Source organism: Dermacentor silvarum, chromosome 2 (assembly GCF_013339745.2).
Source record: "Dermacentor silvarum isolate Dsil-2018 chromosome 2, BIME_Dsil_1.4, whole genome shotgun sequence".
Lineage (NCBI taxonomy): Eukaryota > Metazoa > Arthropoda > Arachnida > Ixodida > Ixodidae > Dermacentor > Dermacentor silvarum.
Genome location: NC_051155.1, coordinates 172,188,080 through 172,206,959, shown reverse-complemented (window position 1 = coordinate 172,206,959; position 18,880 = coordinate 172,188,080). Strand labels below are relative to the sequence as shown.

The window sequence follows — 18,880 nt, the reverse complement described above, 5'->3', positions numbered from 1 at the left end:
TGTGTCAGCACAACTTCCTTCGGGCGAAGTGATTTCCACGCTTTCTTAACGAACAGATATCCGTATACGGTACTTGACGCCTCCGAATTTGCACGTCGGTACGTCTACCCAAACATGCGTGCGTTCGCAGGCACGGATTCTTCATGCAAGGCAGCGCGCGCCACATAGCCAGCACTCAGGAGACGAAGCTATAGCGACAGAAAAGCTTGCACAATCGCGGTTGCTGCACGGGCAGTAAGCAAAAAGCTTGAAAAGACTGGAACGAAGCACGCGGACGTTGCGAGAATGATAATAGCGATACCAATAAAAAAAAATAAGAACGCGCAAAAAAGAGAGGGAAGTAAGTGCAAAAAACCAAGACTGATGAGCTTCACGCTGAGAGGCACCCCGATTGCGTTACGTTTCCAAACGCGACCTCGCCCGACGACTTGGAGGCGGAAGAAGGAAGACCTGACATGTAATAGTATATTCTCGCACGCACGCACGCGCACTCGCACGTATGCTCATACATACGTACATCTATTGCAACGGCACTACGGATGCATGCGCGGGTGGTATTGACGCGACGCATTCCGCCTTCGTTTCGATATACCCGGCGAAATTTGCATTGGCATTCGAAGGCATGATTGCTCTTCGCTCCAGCCATACTTTGTTTATTTCTTCGTATTGCTTTCCCCCCTCTTTCCCAGCCCATTCCCCACGAACGTATGTGTACTTCATGCAAGATACATGGAGTGTATACGATAAGAGAATCTTGTGTCTTTTTTTTTTCCCGCGTTTCTTTCGCTGCCTCTTTTTGTTTCATTTACCGCGTCGGCATGTGAGAAACGTTAGCGCCGCTTATGACGCGCGAGTTCCCAGGAGGACATGGGCGGCCGCTAGGAATTCCTCGCTCCTGTAGCGGGGCTTTTCCTCCTGCATTCCGCTCTATACACAGCCAGCCATAACGCAGTTGTAAATCGCTTGTGCGCTCAGACACTATACAGTAAACTCTCAGTTGTACGAACGTCAGTTTAACGAGTATATCAGAATAACGAACTTTTAGAAAATGCCCGGCGGTTTTCCTATGCATTCTATGCAAAAATCTTTCAGTTAAACCAATTTCTGAATAGCGAATATTTCAGTTGAACGAACTTGATCGGTGGGCTCATTTTTGAAATCAGTTCAAAGAAGTCTTGCGCTCTGCAGTGCGGGCGTAGCAGTGCTGCAGAGCTGTTTTAAAGGTGTCCCTTCCCTGCCATACATCCCTGCCACGACATGCAACACTTCGTTTGAAGACTATGTGTGACAGCGAGCTCGTTACCTAGGCTGAACTATCAGATCTGGAAACTGTTTCCAGTGTTCGTCCCGAAGAAGAAGAGTGCACAAGGATGTCTTGGTGGGCTACTTGGTAAAGCATTTCAAAGGGGTTACCTTTGTCCTGTTGTTTCTTCACTCTGTCCCCGTCTGTGCGTGCTGTTAACCCCTTGAGGAAGAGTGCGACAAGGAAGATGCAGTGGCAGAGGCAGATTCAAATCCTGTAACTCTAGCCGAGGCTGTAGGACGTTTTGGAAAGTTGCGAGACTTTGAGGCTCAGCAACACGCGGCACCAGAGGAAGTGCACAGAAACATAGACTCTTGATCTGGACAGCTTTGTTACTTCTTGCGCTTTAACAGCACCAGTGCAAATGAACATCGCAGATTTTTTTTTTTTTTTCAAGATGAGATAGGCAGCAACGTAACTGTTACGCTCCGTAAACCTTAACTCCATAAATTGCGTTTCACACTTTTGACTCGATGTCTGCTGTGCCCTATGCTGTTCCATATTCTAGTGAATATCCAGTTTAGTGAACTTTCAGTTAAGTGAACTTTTCCTTGGGTCCCTTGAAGTTCACTCAAGTGGGAGTTCACTGTATATATATATATATTTCAAATCATTAGCAGAAAAAAAAATACCCCCTGGCATGTAGCACAATTCTACTTCTTGAGCTGGATTAGTCTCAGAGGCGGACGTTATTTGCACGAGAAGTAAAAGTGAATATTTGAATAACGAAGTTTAGCTAATTAACTTTTAAACTAATTACTTTACGGGACATATTGCAATTTACGAATTGTAGCCGGTGACTTCGTCCTATCTACTTAAAAAAATTCCGAGGATGGCACCAGTTTCGAGATTAAAAAAAATACACAAAAAGCTACCCTAGAACGTTTTGTATACTAAACTGATAGAGGTGGAATGTAAGAACGCTTGCGTAAGGAGCTTGCGGTGTTCATTGATTTTTTTTTTGCGCCTTGTACTGGAAGACACTAACAAGGACGAAACTAACACTGGTTTGTAACGAGGACACGAAGTGAAACGCGTGGCAGCTCAAGTTAAGAGGCCTGTACAAGGAAGTGAATTCAGATGAGGAGTGTGCGCAGGAAACATGTCGCGTAAAACACGCACAAAAGTGTAATTGCGGTCCCCCGCGTCACTTCGTATCCTCTTTACAACCACCGTTCGTTTCGTCCTTGTTAGTGTATTCCAGTATATGCAATGGCGTGTCAGTGGTACATGAATAGTGAATTATCAGGCGTGGATGTGTATTCCAGTATATAGCCCAAGGAAAATGAATGCACACCAACAAGCCCAATTCATCGCTCTTGTAAGCCTGCGGTGTGCACGTAAAAAAAAATAATAAAAAAGAACAGGCGGTCAAAATTTATCAGGAATCTTTCAATGCATTACGTGGTCTCTCACAATAAATAAATAAATAAATAAATAAATAAATAAATAAATAAATAAATAAATAAATAAATAAATAAATAAATAAATAAATAAACCACATGACTCAGGAGTCCATTGCACTAGTATCCAAAGGGAGGATAGCAGACAAACATTCAGTAAAGATGCAATGCAGAATGCTGTGACGACGACCCAGAGGCGTTGTCGAATGAAATATTTGGGGCCTATATAGTTACCAGAAAGCCGAACACAACCAAATGTCCCATAGGGCAGGCCTGCATATTGACACCGATGTGCGTATGCGCATCGGACTCGACTCTACCTATTACCCCCCGCAGTTTAGCTCTTCCTACAAACAAGCAGCCATCGCAGTTTTACTAGCGACAAAAAAAAAAAAAAAGAAAAAAAAAAGAGAATGAGAATGACTTCACTTCTCGCTGTGCGTTTACTATTGGCTCCTTTCGAGACGCCAAGGCAAGGACAGTGCAGCGCAACGCTGTTCGTCGGCTATACATGAGCCACTTCTCGTCCTCTAATGGCGTTCTTAGAAAAATAGTGACTCGTTCAGCCCGTTGCAGCCGAGTCCATAACACCGCGGGATCCAAAACGTCTCGAGTGAGGCAATATTTTCGAGACTGCTGACACCGCTAGGCAGTTGCGCAACGCGCAGCATCTGCTAGACAGCAGGTATGTTTCCTCGCTACCATAGCGGAGCGCACGGAGAGGGTGTGTATAGTCTGGAGCATTCCCAGAATTTCTTGCAGTTGTCGCACGCCGCACGAGCCCTCGCAAGCGACAGTCTTAGCATTGCCCATTCTTTGCGCGTGGTTCCGCCTACGTGACGACGAGACCCAAGGGCAGGGCAGTCGTTCGAGGCGTACCCACGCAAGCACGCACTGGCAACGCGCCAAAGGATAAACACAGCCCAGCGATGCTATCTGAAATCGCACCTATAATGACGCCGCGCAGTAACCAGCGCGAAGTGTCGCGATAGTAGTAGTAGTAGTAGTAGTAGTAGTAGTAGTAGTAGTAGTAGTAGTAGTAGTAGTAGTAGTAGTAGTAGTAGTAGTAGTAGTAGTAGTTGTATAGTCGTCGTAGCTGTTGCTCTTAAGTAAAGAGGATAAGGCAGGGTAACTGGGGAAACCTCAAAATCCAAGGGCCGAATTCAAGAAGGTTTTCGTTCGCAAGTGCTATTTGCCATTGGCTGCCAGCCTTCGCGAATATTTCTAGCATTGGGATGGCTGGAATTTGCTCTTACCAACAATTCTAGCATAAGAGCTTTTTGTGAAGACGGGCCCAGATATTTTCGTTAGTTTTGTTAGTTTGGGAGTTTTTGTTAGTTTTCGAGAGCGGTGCACTAAAACACAACACATGGCATGCACAATGTGCATGCAGGAAGGTCTCCTTATTTACAGATGACCATGCGTCCGTGGACCATTAGGGTTACAGAATGGATACCAAGAGAAGGGAAGCGCAGTCGAGGTCGGCAGAAAACCAGATGGGATGGTGAAGTTAGGAAATTTGCAGGCGCAAGTTGGAATACGCTAGCGCAAGACAGGGGTAATTGGAGATCGCAGGGAGAGGCCTTCGTCCTGCAGTGGACATAAAATATAGGCTGATGACGATGATGATGATGATGCGTCCGTGGTGTGGGCCGTTTCTTTTCCTCTTCTCCCGCAGATGTTTGGACCTCGCGAGGGGGCGTCATTCACAAATGAGAGAAAGGGTCTTCTGTAGTTACATTTATATGCGTCTGATGACGTCAATTGACCCTTTCTGATTGGTTCTAACTTCATCGCTAGTACTAGCGATGAAGTTAGAAGGGCCTTGAAAGACATGACCAGGGGAAAAGCTGCTGGAGAAGATGGAATAACAGTAGATTTAATCAAAGATGGAGGAGATATCATGCTTGAAAAGCTTGCGGCCCTTTATACGCAATGCCTCACAGCTTCAAGTGTACCAGAGAGCTGGAAGAACGCCAACATTATACTAATCCATAAGAAGGGAGACGTTAAAGAACTGAAGAATTATAGACCCATTAGCTTGCTTTCAGTATTGTATAAAATATTCACCAAGATAATTTCCAATAGAATCAGGGCAACACTTGACTTCAGCCAACCAAGAGAACAGGCTGGCTTCAGGAAGGGATATTCTACGATGGATCATATCCATGTCATAAATCAGGTAATCGAGAAATCTGCGGAGTACAATCAACCTCTCTATATGGCTTTCATATATTATGAAAAGGCATTTGATTCAGTAGAGATACCAGCAGTCATAGAGGCATTGCGCAATCAAGGAGTACAGGAGGCATACGTGAATATCTTAGCAAATATCTACAAGGATTCCACAGCTACCTTGGTTCTCCACAAGAAAAGTAGAAAGTTACCTATCAAGAAAGGGGTCAGGCAAGGAGACACAATCTCTCCAATGCTATTCACTGCATGCTTAGAAGAAGTGTTCAAGCTCTTAGACTGGGAAGGACTTAGGAGTGAGGATCGACGGCGAATATCTCAGCAACCTTCGGTTTGCAGATGACAGTGTCCTATTCAGCAACAATGGAGACGAATTACAGCAAATGATTGAGGACCTTAATCGGGAAAGTGTAAGAATTGGGTTGAAGATGAATATGCAGAAGACAAAGATAATGTTCAATCAGCCTGGCAAGGGAACAAGAATTCAGGATCGCCAGTCAGCCTCTAGAGTCTGTAAAGGAGTACGTTTATCTAGGTCAATTACTCACAGGGGACAATGATCATGAGAAAGAAATTCACAGAAGAATAAAATTGGGTTGGAGTGCATACGGCAGGCATTGCCAAATTCTGACTGGGAGCTTACCACTGTCGCTGAAAAGAAAAGTGTACAATCATTGCATTATACCGGTGATAACATATGGGAGCAGAAACTTAGAGGTTAACAAAGAAGCTCGAGAACAAGTTAAGGACCGCACAAAGAGCGATGGAACGAAAAATCTTAGGACTAACGTTAAGAGACAGGAAGATAGCGGTGTGGATGAGAGAACAAACGCGGATAGCCGATATTCTAGTCGACATTAAGCGGAAGAAATGGAGCTGGGCAGGCCATGTAATGCGTAGGATGGATAACCGGTGGACCATTAGGGTTAGAGAATGGATACCAAGAGAAGGGAAGCGCAGTCGAGGTCGGCAGAAAGCCAGATGGGGTGATGAAGTTAGGAAATTTGCAGGCGCAATTTGGAATACGCTAGCGCAAGACAGGGGTAATTGGAGATCGCAGGGAGAGGCCTTCGTCCTGCAGTGGACATAAAATATAGGATGATGATGATGATGATGATGATGATGATGATTGGTTAGTATAGTTCAGAGCACTTCGCTTTTTCAGCTATTTGCGAAACGCAACTGCTCTGGCTACTGCCCAAAACACCCGTGCTGACGATTTTCGCGAGCTTATATCCCTTGCTGCTATGTGTATGCGTCATAAATCACGTGAGTGAATAAGAACACATGTAGCGCACAACCTTTATTCAAACGTCGCAGGAGATCGGGGCTGAATAGGTATGAAAGCCAATGGTAGGGAAAGGGTGCAGGGTGTGTGGTACGAATTAGGCACTATGCATATAAGCCGATATAAGACTATATCACGTCTGTGTGCGCCTGCGCATTCGATAAAGGTTAGAAGAACAAACGGACACCAAAGTGCGGGAGTGATGCTGCGACGACGAAAGCTTCGGTTTAAAACTTGGCTGTGTACAACTTGCGGAACGCGTTAGGAGAATTGCATTCTCTCGATAGTCTGCAAACACAGCCAAGAGAGCGCACACCCCGTATTGTAACACGTTTAGTGCGAGTTGAATAATGTAAGGTTGTATGAAAAAGTACACCGAGATGATTGATCTCGAACCTTACACAATGGTACAGAATCTACAGAATAAGAAAAAGAAATGCTTGCTCTTTTGCGTGTGAAAGTCATGACTTTGGTCTTATAGCAGCATTCAAGGTGAGCTTATTATCTTTGCACCATTTAGAAAAAGAAAACAGCCAAGACTGCAGGATGTGACAGTCATGAACAGCAGAAATTTCTTTAAAAATCTTGTCGTTGGTATATAGAAGGAATGAAGAATTCCGAATAGCGGAAAGAACGCCATTAATAAAAAATAATAAAAGGAGTGGTCCTAATACCGATCCTTGAAAGACGCCGCTAGTGGCCATGTAAAAAGAAGACATTTGGGTCTTGACGTTAACATAACATGATTTATCAAGAAGATAACGGCGCAATAGATTTACAGTTGACGAGTCAACACCAAAGTGCGTAAATGTCATCAGAAGCAGTGAGTGGCTGACAACATCAAAAGCTTTGCTGAGGTCACACTAAATGGTGTCAACTTGCCCCCTTTGAAGTACCGGCGTGGAGATCTGTGTCATGATACTTGCAAGATTTGTGATAGTGGAGCGGCCCGGTGAGAAATCCATGCTGATTCAGAATCAATGAGTTCTTCATAGTAAAATACAATATGTTGCGAAGAGCAAGCTCAAAACTCCTAGACGCGGCACAGAGAAGAGAGATCGGACTTTAATTCGAGACATAGGTTTTACAGCCAAACTTAAACAGAGTAAAACCACGAGCAGTTTTCCACATATGAGGGAAAGTGGAAGTATTCAAAGAGTTATTAAATATAAATGTGAGTACTGGGGCAAGTATACTGCCGTAAGCTTTTAATTTTGCGGAGGGGATGCCATCAGGGCCGCAGGATAGGGAAGGCTTCAAGCGCTTAAGGCATTCGTGGACAAGCTTTTCATCAAACAACACCGCACTAGATGTAGGAACCGTCGTGTGCTGCTGACTGACACCAGCGTTTGATAACTGAAGCTTTATATAACGATGATAAATGGGCAGCAATGCCATCCGCGACTCCTTGGACTTCTACTCCTCTAGAGTCGAGCGGGCGAAAACACTCTCCACGTTTACTTGCGGATGCACTTGCGGATGTACTTCCAAATATTCGGCGGTACATAGAAAGTTCCAATTACCAATTTTTCACAGTGAGTTAGGCTGTCTTCAAGCCAAATCGACTCCTGTGGACTTTCTATGTCGTTGCACGGAAAACACCTCAGTGAACTGTGAACTGCAATAATAATAATAATAATAATAATAATAATAATAATAATAATAATAATAATAATAATAATAATAATAATAATAATAATAATAATAATAATAATAATAATAATAATAATAATAATAATAATAATAATAATAATAATGGTCATCACATACCCAGCGGCCCCAGTGGCAGCTATATTTAAACTGCACAATCTTTGGAATCGGCCCCCGAAAGAGGCTATATAGAAACAGGTTAGAAACGAACATACCCGATACGGAAAAGTGGCCGTAGCTCGCCAACGAACACAAAAGAGACGCAAGGCACCGTGATGCAAATGTCTAAGGGCCTATTCACGATGCGGAACAGGTTTACCGACAGACTTGGCGTGGCACATTTCAGCAACAAAAACGAGCGAGAAATCGTTGGCGACGTTAAGCACAGCCGCATTTAAATTTTTCTGTGCTTGTGTGTGTTTTTTTTTTTTTTTTGGCATGCGCACGTCGCGGCGTCTGCTATGGAGTTGTACACCGGTTTTATGGCTGTTATCTTGCAGTTGCGAGACGCTCGAAATCGGCGCGTGCCCAAAGACATTGCGCTATATTTTCCTTGTGTACTACACTTTCTTTCACTGGGTCACGTGCGGCATGCTTCTTCACCAAGGAACGCTTAGCAGATCGTGCCGCTCTTCTGCAAAAGCATTTGTATACTGGACGTGGTCATTCAGAGCTTTCATGTTTATTTTGTTTGATCCTTCATTATACCTGTTATTCAATTTACAATTCGTGTATAAAAAGAATTGTCGCAGTTTCACCCGATAGGCGAAGCATCAATTGCGATAGCAAATTAGTAGAGAGCAGTAGCGCACCTAGGGTCTCTGCCATGGGGGGGGGGGACAGTTTGCCTTAGTTTGCCAATACAATCTAAACTTAAATTTCTTCACGGAAAATTGTCAGAAAATGCGCTTTTTGCGCAAGTTTGCGAGTGTGCAGACGATTGCGCGTCTTACATCTTAGTTGCAGTACTCAAAGGTGCAAGGGAAAAAAAGGGGTTAAACAAAAGGGGTGGTTAACTCGGCCTCAAGGGGGGAGGGGGGGTCAGAACCCCCGAACTCTCTCTCTCTCTCTCTCTCTCTCTCTCTCTATATATATATATATATATATATATATATATATATATATGGTAATTGTAAACGAGGAAAGAGACGCTTAATGCTGCAGCCCTTCAGGGAGCACGGCGCAGAACGCGCGTTTGCTCTCCGCCGTGCATTCGCTCCCCGTGAAAGCGCGCGTCCCTCACGCCCTTTCACACGCACATACACTATACGGCGTGCAGCGACGATTTCATCGCCGTTGACGTCATACGGGACCTCATGGCGACGGCGACGGCAGAAATCCGCTATCGCAATATAATTTTCAGAAGCTAATCAAGCCACACTTTCCCAACACGGCCGCGCACAAGGGCATGAAAGAATATTACTCACCGTGGCAGTTAATATGTTTATGGTATTATGTTTGAACCTTATACTATTGCGGAAGGAGAGCTTCCTTTTGAGAGCGAGATGATTTAGCTTACAGGTAACAGCGAACTCGCACGTGTAATATATATGTCGAATCAATACTTGATGGGACACAATAACATGTTGTAAATAAATTTAGCCCGTATTGCACATTTTTGGAAATAACTTGTGAACATCTTAGCTGGATATTTAGGGCGCACAAGGTGAATTGTTTCTCAGAGACAATTACTAATTTAGAATATACTGCTGAAACAAGCAAAGTACAGCATGGTAAAGACAACTAAAAAAATAAAACTCACCAAAGATTGTAGGATCTTTTAAACAGTGGACGGCCTTCAGTGCATTCATTTCACTGTACTAAGATCGTATACAAATGAGTTACGTGGTCTTCTCAGTTTCAATTACTCTTATGGCGATTCGCTTGTGTGCGTGCTTTTATTAATAAAATCGCGGAATCGTCCGGCATTTCAGTCCGCAAGCAGCCTCGTAGCAGTTAGAAGATACGGGGCCCCCGTCGGTTCTTATTTTCACCCAAGCGCACAAGCAGGGTTTCTGGCTCACCGTCGCTGAATTCCAAAGCAACATAGACACAATTTCAACGTTCATGACATTTAAGCCGTAATGAAAGCGACTACAGAGCAGAAACAGACCAGGGACGAATTATGGGGACATATAGTAGCGCTGACTTCCACCTCAACGTTTATTTTCAATTTCACAGATACTTCGTGAACACTTGACCACCGATTGCAAGACACGTGGGCAACGAAGGAACAGTGAAGGGAACTGCGCAAAACCAAACACAAGCTAACTAAAAATCTACAAGGGAACACTATACATACCACAATACCCAGGTATGATAATTGTTGATAGTTATGGATTACCAACTAGCCAGTTCTTATACCTTGTTGCGACTTAGACGGCGCCCGGCGCATTTCGAAGATTGTTAAAAAGCCCCTCACCAAGACCAGTCAGAAACATTGCTTATTGATATACACTACGTTTTAAAATACCGTCTAGTGAGCGTTCCACGACAATCATTTTTAAAAGTGTTGAGTAGCAGTCGAGATATGAAATGTTCAAATGAAACCTTCGGCTGCTCTAATGAGAAGAGGAGAGCTACGTTCACCGCAGAGGTTCTTTCCTGTTGCCGCGACCAGCACCCGCGACAGACAATCCTGTCTTACTTTCTCTCATATCGATGCAGAACGCACAAATTTCTTTTCTTTAGAGCGCAGCTCTTGGGCGCCCGTTACTGCGGCGAGCGTCGGCGTTCCTCGTAAGCGAGCGAACGAGCACAGCGGAGGATGAAAGACGGTGATGGCGAAGAGAGCGCGAGGAGGAGGGTATGACGAAAGCGTGAGAAGAAAAGCGTAGTGCCGCGCAAGACGGGCTCTGCGACGACGACGGCTACTAGATGGCGCCAGAGTAGCACGCGTGGTCTTTTCACCGAGGACGTCAGCGATACTATATATAGAAACAAAGCACTGCATAAGCGGAGGTCTGTCTGCGGCGGCTGCTGTGAATCGCGCCTACGCGTCAGTCATGCGCTGCCTCTCGCGATCTCCCGATTAGCCAGGCAGTCGCGCCACACTTCGCTTCGTTTGCAATGTGCCGCACGAGACAGGTTGTCCGCGCCAGCCAATATATCGCAATATGAAAACACCTATAGAGCTGCGCTCAAATTTCGCATTAGGGAGTATCGTAATTGTCGGTGAATTTTCTGTCGGTGATCCTAAACTCTGCGACCCTCCTCTCCCGCAGCCCTGCCTCCTTTTCTTTAAGCAGTTTTAGCTTGTGCGTAAACGTTTTACCGTTTACGTGTTACAGGGCTACGGGAGCCGTGGACGGCAGTAGTAACAGTAGGTAGTGGCCCCTTGTGACGCTGTGTGCAACTACGATACGTTTGAATAATTTCCATGCTGCGCGAGCGTTGTCTTCGCAGAGAAATCATAAAAGACGACATATTAATGATTATGTCACCATCAACGCTTTTACGCCAGAAGTTAAGTATGATATGATAAGTCACGGCAGTATTAGCTTTTGCACACTCTCTGGTTAAAATATGCGCCACGAGATGTCGCTACCAAATTATCAACGTTGTAGCGGCCATGCACCGATCCAGTAACACAGTATTCCGCGAACGGTGATACGCTTACGGACAAGCTAAAGCTCTATTGTCGTTCCTTGTCATGCGGCGCATTTCCAGAGGCGGTCTTGTGCTCCCTGCATTTCACGCGAACCCCTGAGTGCACAGCAGAATGCTTCCCCCTCTCCCTTCTCCTCCCAATCACATTTCTCTTCTCTTGCGCTAAACTTTGCAATACCGCACACATGTGGGCATGTGACACGTCTCCACTCACTGTAACTTCATCACGCAGTGATCGAGTTCACCATTCCCGAGCGGCGCACGCTGATCGGCTTCGTGTGGGCCTTCAGCTGGACCATCATGGCGTCTTCTTATCCCTGGTACGCCGATCTCATCCAAAGCTGGCGAGGGCTGGTCCTCACCAACTCTGCGCTCAGCGTCGCCATCCTGGTCATTCTTTGGTAAGTGCCCATAAAACCGGGTCCCGTGGTATAGTAAAGGTGTGTCATGTACGCCTTCAGCTTTAAGCGTCAGAAGATGAGTAAATCCGAAAACCGTGATGTTGACGCTTAGGTGCGCGTTGAATGGAAGAAAATTTGTACAGTTTCCAACAGACTTTCCAAAGGATAAGAAATCACTGCGGTTCTGCGCCTTGCAGCATATGGTATCCCGTTGCATCGTCTGCGCTCCAAAGTTGCGTGAAGTGCACCAGGGCCTCAGCAGGTCGAGCAGATATCCCAGCCTTAGTTTTGAACAATTTCACAGGGCTCTGGGAACTATTAAAAAGCATTTTGCCGTCTTAAAGTGGTACTGGCTTGATTTTTTTGACTATTCATTTCTTGTGTGAAGTGAAAGTCTGAGACCTCTAAACACCAGAAAAAATGGTGACAAGACTCAATGCGGCATTAGTAATTCGATAAAACAGATTTTCTACAGCTAGTTTTGTTTTTGTTTTCAGAAGGATACTGTGTCGTGAAGTCGGGACACAGTATATGCGAGCAGGACATTGCAACCTTTTCACATTCGCTCCGGCTCGCTCGGTCGCCTCGTATGCTGCTACTCGTTGCGAGGGCGGATGCCGGAGCATAGCGGACGACAAAGCGGGCCTATGCGAGTGTCCAAACGTCGCCACGTCCTGCTCCCACGTGATCACACACTATCTTTTCTAGGATTTAGAGCGCTAGACCCTATACTTAAGGGGAAAAAATGAATGGTAGAAAATATAATGTCTCTGCCCCTTTAGCAACACATAGCTGGAGCACACGGGTGTGTGGTTTTATGTGGCACCAGCACGACCTCCCATCTCTCACAGTGCTGAAACCACCCTCATACCATGCGAATCGCACATGAAATGAGGGTCGAGGGCCGGTGGTGGTAGAGGTGGTATGTGTGAATGGAAGGGGGGGGGGGCGGGGGAGTGGTACGATTCAGGTTACAACCTCTAAGTGCGAACAAGATTACAGACCTTCGCTGTCGTGAATTTCAACTTTAACCTTTCGAAACTAGTGTACTGCTGTTCAGATTTTCTACGGGAAGCACTTACGATGAGGTATCACGATGGGAGACGTTGGCAGGTCCCCCCCCCCCCCCCCCCTTTTTTTTTTTTTTGGTTTAGGAACTGCCGTGCGGCCAAGCACCAGCACTTCGTCGGCTGTAAGGCCGGAGTGTGTAGCTATAGGCAAGCCACCCCCTATATAAGCACAAGGCGTTGGTGCTTTGAGCCGAGACGTCCCACAAGTAGGCGATCCCACAAGTAGGCGATCCCACACTCGGCGATCCCGTGGGTGCCGCCATGTTTGATTACATGGTGATGCGTCCATTGCTTGCCTCAGCTGCCTGCGTTGCCCTCGTGTTTACAATGGATGTGCCTGACGCCCCGGTGCGGCTCAGAAAACCTCTGTTTCGGTGGATATTGTAGACGGTGACTGAGTGAACGACAGGAAGCTTTGGCCACAGCTTCAGAGGACATGTAAGCGCTTTCTGAGCTCATTACGCCTTGTCCAAACGGCGCGAGCAGCATATAGGGTGCTTGTACTAAAAGTGGCACTAGAAATGTATTGCAACTTGTCCAAACATTCTGCTTATGAAATAAATCAGGATGACTGTGTTTTGCTCTTCTTTCTTTATTTTCATACACTTTGAAGCAGTGGCTTGTCATGTTTCTGATTGACTAAAGTTCCTCGGTGCGCTCGCTATCCGATTGTTTGTTACCCGCCGTGGTTGCTCAGCGGCTTTGGTGTTGGGCTGCTGAGCACGAGGTCGCAGGATCGAATCCCGGCCACGGCGGCCGCATTTCGATGGGGGTGAAATGCGAAAACACCCGTGTACTTAGATTTAGGTGCACGTTAAAGAACCCCAGGTGGTCCAAATTTAAGGAGTCCCCCACTACGGCGTGCCTCGTAATCATATAGTGGTTTTGGCACGTAAAACCCCATGATTTAATTTTTTAATTGTTTGTTTTGTGCCTAATCACTCGCGGATGTGCTCAGTTGCGATAGATTTGTCATTATTGCGCACAACACTTGGAACGTAGATCTTTTGTACTTTGTAATGTCTTGTTACAAAGACGTATTATCGCTAGTCACTCGCTAACTCTGTGGACCGTCACGAAAGCCGTGCATCGCGAAGGGCGGGCAACACAGGCAGTCCCTATGCAGCAGCGGTCCGTAAAATTGGTCAAACAGATTCATTCCATTTATTAATATGCGAGTCACTATTTTTGCAGCAAAGTACTGCGCACGTCTGAATGCGTTAGCATTCATGCGTTAAAGAGTTAGCATTCAGACGTGCGCAACTGGGTTTTTGCTAACGCACGAATGCGTTAGCGAAAACCCAACTGCATTTGCGACAGCTGATCGCACCTAAGCAGGGCAGAAGTTGTAATGGTTTCGTATTTATGCGCTTTCGCTGAGGCAACGCAAGGCGCGCCGCCGAAAACGCCATCTCGTTCCTCCGGAGCAAACTGCTTAGCGAAAACGATGATGCATTTTGTCGGTGGACGCTGACCCATTTAGCGCAACCATCTTTTTCCAAACTACGGTTATCATTGTGACCACCGGCATATGAAAGCTAGATCGCGGAGATCCGTTGATTAGGGGTAAGATAAGAGCGATAAGATTAAATATAATATTAGGTAAGAACGCTGACGGAGTTATATTTGCATGGTTGCATTATTTCAGTTCAGTTCGCCATAAGAGCCGACGTAATCGTCTGGTGACCATGATGTCGCGATGAGCCTGCAGCCGGTCGAACGGAGGCTTGCATAATGTGTTCCTCCTTTGGTTCTGTAGCACTGTTTGCTCACATTTCGTACGTGCGTTTGGCAGCGTTTAATTCAAGTGATTCAAGCTAACAAAATGCGCGAGGCTTTACTTGAATGTGATCGATATTCAAGAGGAATGTACTCATGAATCACTACTTTAGAGTTTCGAACTACAGAATATAAAGCGCACAAGCTATACGGACTTCGAAACATGTGGAAACAACCGGCGTTTTTAATGTGCTGCTTCTCCTCTTGCATGAGTGCTGCGCGCATTTGGGTCGTCCAATGCACTTAACGTAATCTTGTAGTATTATATAATATAGTTTTAATCACGCTTAAAGTCACCCGTTTCCTCATTTCTAAATAATAATAATAATAATAATAATAATAATAATAATAATAATAATAATAATAATAATAATAATAATAATAATAATAATAATAATAATAATAATAATAATGGAAAGTAGCATTTGTGCGCTGCGATGATTTAATGAGTGCGCCCAAGGACGCTACGTTTAACCAAAATATTGTTCACACATCTGTAATTCTCTAGACTAGATGAATTGTGTTCTGGAACAAGCTGAATGTAGTCGTTAAAATCAATGCTCTCCGTATATGTGCTTGAAACTAGCATAAAGATCCCGCTAACTGCAACTAAGTCATATCAAAGCTACCTTACTCTGCGACGTTTTTTTCTCTACATGTTCCTAATGAGAGCTTTTTTGGGCGCCCAAGAAGTTGCTCTCGTGAAAGTTTGCATTGGAATCACGTTACAGGCTGTAACTTATAAGTTTGAAAGAAAGAAAGAAAGAAAGAAAGAAAGAAAGAAAGAAAGAAAGAAAGAAAGAAAGAAAGAACGCAAGTGAGCGACTCCAACCTTGAGTAACAGCAAGCAACCAAGTCTTGACGTCAACGTTATCTTACTTGTAAAGTCAGAGAAATTCCCATTTAGAATTCTGCGCTCTGGGAGATCTCGATCTCTGCGCAGTCTTGGCCAAGGCATGAACGTATACACGCGAGTCGACACAGCAGCGCGCGCGCGCGCACGCACGCGCGCTGTCTGGCGGTCTATTTTCGTGCCCAGGAAATAGAAAAAGTCCAGCGGGGAATCACCCTTGGGAAAGACCACGCGCGAGACACCGCCGTCGCAGCGATAAACACTGACAGCAGCAACAGCAGCGCAGTGTCGGGCGCCGTGCTTTGCTATATTTATCGATACTCATTCACGGAGGGGCGATCCCACCGGTATTTTGCTTTGTTTATGTCTTCTTTTTTTACCTCCACGAGCTCGCCATCTCTCTGCGCTAATGATAAGACTTACTTGGACTGGAGGAGAGACTGCAGCACTGTTCTCTCTTTGTCGCCCTTCTTGTTTCTTTGTGCGGGATCGTGGCCTTTGCTCGCGACGAAGACGTGGACGACGTTTTTGCCGACGAGAGATTAGTGGCTTGCAGCGCAATCGCACGGCCGCACCGAGTGCACGACCGCGGGATATTACTTGCAGCCCGCAATTTAATCGTGCTGCGTACCGGTTCAAGGGATGTTTTCATTTCCAAATGATCATCCTCCTGTATAGACTCGCCTGGAGACCAATGCCCTCTGCTCCTTTCTAGCTGTGTTTTCCCCTGTGTCATGCGACGAACGAGGAGACAGACCGGCAAATGGATTAGCGGGCAGTGTTCGTTCAATTCATTAATATCTCAGTACAGTCTACTGCTCTTGACTATACATTTCCCACTTCTACACGAGGTCACTGTTTCTTTTTTTATTTTTTTCAATTCGAAAGCTTGTCCTGCTGCATAAAATACGGGGAAGCATCATATAGTTTATTATGTTCAGTGAAATCCAGCAGTGATCTATGGTGTCGACCGTGGATCCACAGATAACAGTCCGGTGGCGGCTTGGGTGTACTACTACTTTTGACAGGTGGAGTTGCCTTGATGAGCGAAGCCCGGGGCAACTGCACAAGAGATGTGGCACATCTGCGAGATCAGCCGGGCCAAGAACGAGTTACTTTTACTTTAACTAGTCACCGAATTTTAAACTTCTTGACGTTGAAAATTTTCTTACCATTCCTCGTCTTGAGCAGACCTCCTCACATTTTCTTATACCAGTCACATGCAACCGCCATTGGTTTCTTTAGGATATGCTACAGTCATCTCTTTTCATTACGCGACCAAGCAAGCCGAATCGTTCTCATTGAATCCTTGCTTTAAAGTCTGCAACTTTGACTGTTTGTTTCTCAAGAACAATTGGTCACAAATGCCATCTTTTTTTGTCACTCCGCAGATTCATCGCAGCATCCTTGCTTCAGTCATCTGCGTCCTCTGAACGTTAAGCCTTTTTCTTTTGAAACTGTTTCCGGTCTTTATATAGCTTGCTGTTCGTAACACCGTCTCTTAAAGATTTCCAGTCTACTGGCTTTGAAAGCCTCTTGTCGCAAAGAACTCTCGACACATCCTTCAAGTTCTGCCATATACGGCATGAGTTTCTTCTCGTCGTCTCTCTTCCTATTGATTCTTTTTCAACCGCCAACATATATGTACTTGAATTTCCACGTTCCATTGACTGTCGTGTCGTAAAACTTTGGTGTTTCTCGCATAAGTCCCTTTCAGAGTCGCAAGTAATGCGCTGCACATGTTTCGCTTCCGTTGATCCTCAAATCTCGTTTTTCAGAGTACTTTCTCTGTTGCTACAACTTCACATTCTTTTGGCATTTCACGGAAAGTAAGCAAATCTCGCTAAAATATTTCCCGAGAAGTCTGTTTCCAACATGTTTGGTCAGAATAGCAGTGACCGTGCTAAATAAGAAAGCAGTTCGTCGCAAAATGAAAATCTTACGGCATGGAAGGGTATTTTAAAAAGCTTGTCACTTCTTTGAGAAACGAGTATTAATCACTTTATATGATGCCTGCACACATAGTCATCTCAACTACTGCAATACTTCATGGAGATATACCTACTGTTTTCACACATTACGACGTTTTGACACATGACTCCCCAGTAGTCATCTCAACCACTGCATTACTTCAGGGAGATGTATCTACTGTTCAGACATTACGATGTTTTGACACATGCAAGGTGAAGTAATCAGAATTATCACCAACAGTCGCCGCGAAACACAGGCTACTCCGCTATAATATATCTTCTAAAGGTGCGCCGCAAACTTTTCTCGAACAGTCAGAAAACGTTCGCGATCTGTAGCCAATGCTGCCATGAACATGGGAGCCACAGACTATTCCGCTGCATGCAGCAGCGAGCCCCCCATCTCTCCCACTCCCACTCTCTCCTGTGGCTTCCAAGGTCCCCTATGTGATGCCCCGCCTATGACGTCACAGACACGCGAGACCGCTCATATAGTCATCGGCATAGTCAAGCCATTGGCGACTGTTCATTATCAAGAATACCTTCCGAGCGAAAGCTCACGCACGCATGTTATTCTAGCAAACGGGGAAGCGGCGGTCACTAACGCGTCTTGTCATCGCACCTTTGTTGCTCTCTGGCACCTTTATCAGACGTCAACTTTCGAGGGTCGCCATAATGTTCACCGAGGAGAGAAGAAAGAAAAATAAATAAGGAACGTGCAATAGGCAGGACATCGCTATCGCCGCCGCCTCAGCTGAAAGGGAACGCTGTGTCGAGGGGGAATGGGTGAAGCAAACATTCCGCTCTCTATATCTCCATTACTATGGTAGACGCTTTCAAAAATATCTTGCGGGAGTATATTCACTGAAAAGCATATCGCACTCACTACAGCACGTTCTCAGTTTTGAAGGAAACGTGCTACGGGACCACTTTAATATACTTTCAGAAATGCTCATCTTATTAGATTCAACTGTATACACCAAAGTCAAATACAACCCGAAAAAGAATCTAGTGGTGCCCATAGCGTCGACGTTAAATGCCCTGCTGCGTAAGAAGAGCGCCACGGTCGCAGACATCATGCAGCCGCGGGCAAAACTCTGCGGTATATCCTGGCTCGCCAACAAACACTCCATCATCACTGCAGCTGCTCGATGCTTTACTGGTCGCGAAAAAAAAAAAAAGACAAGCCCAATAGCTGTGTTGCTATAAATAAGTCATCATTTTGTGCCGCTCGAACGTCACTTCTTGTTTACTAAAGGCTCGTTCACACAAGGCCGACGCGACACCGTTTTTGGTCTGTCGTCTGGCAGGACGGAAAACGCTGTGGCCAACGGTTCAAAGGAAGGCAAACGCTGTCGCCAACA

The 18,880-nt window shown here is 45.4% G+C and overlaps 1 protein-coding gene across 1 annotated transcript in view; it reads left to right on the top strand.

The window, feature by feature from the left end:
• LOC119442117 (solute carrier family 22 member 3) overlaps window positions 1-18,880 on the top strand; it is a 43,044-nt gene that overhangs the window by 7,498 nt on the left and 16,666 nt on the right. The window contains exon 5 of the mRNA XM_049661904.1: window positions 11,679-11,847. Coding sequence (XP_049517861.1) covers window positions 11,679-11,847 — 169 coding nt within the window. The remainder of the gene's footprint in view (window positions 1-11,678; window positions 11,848-18,880) is intronic.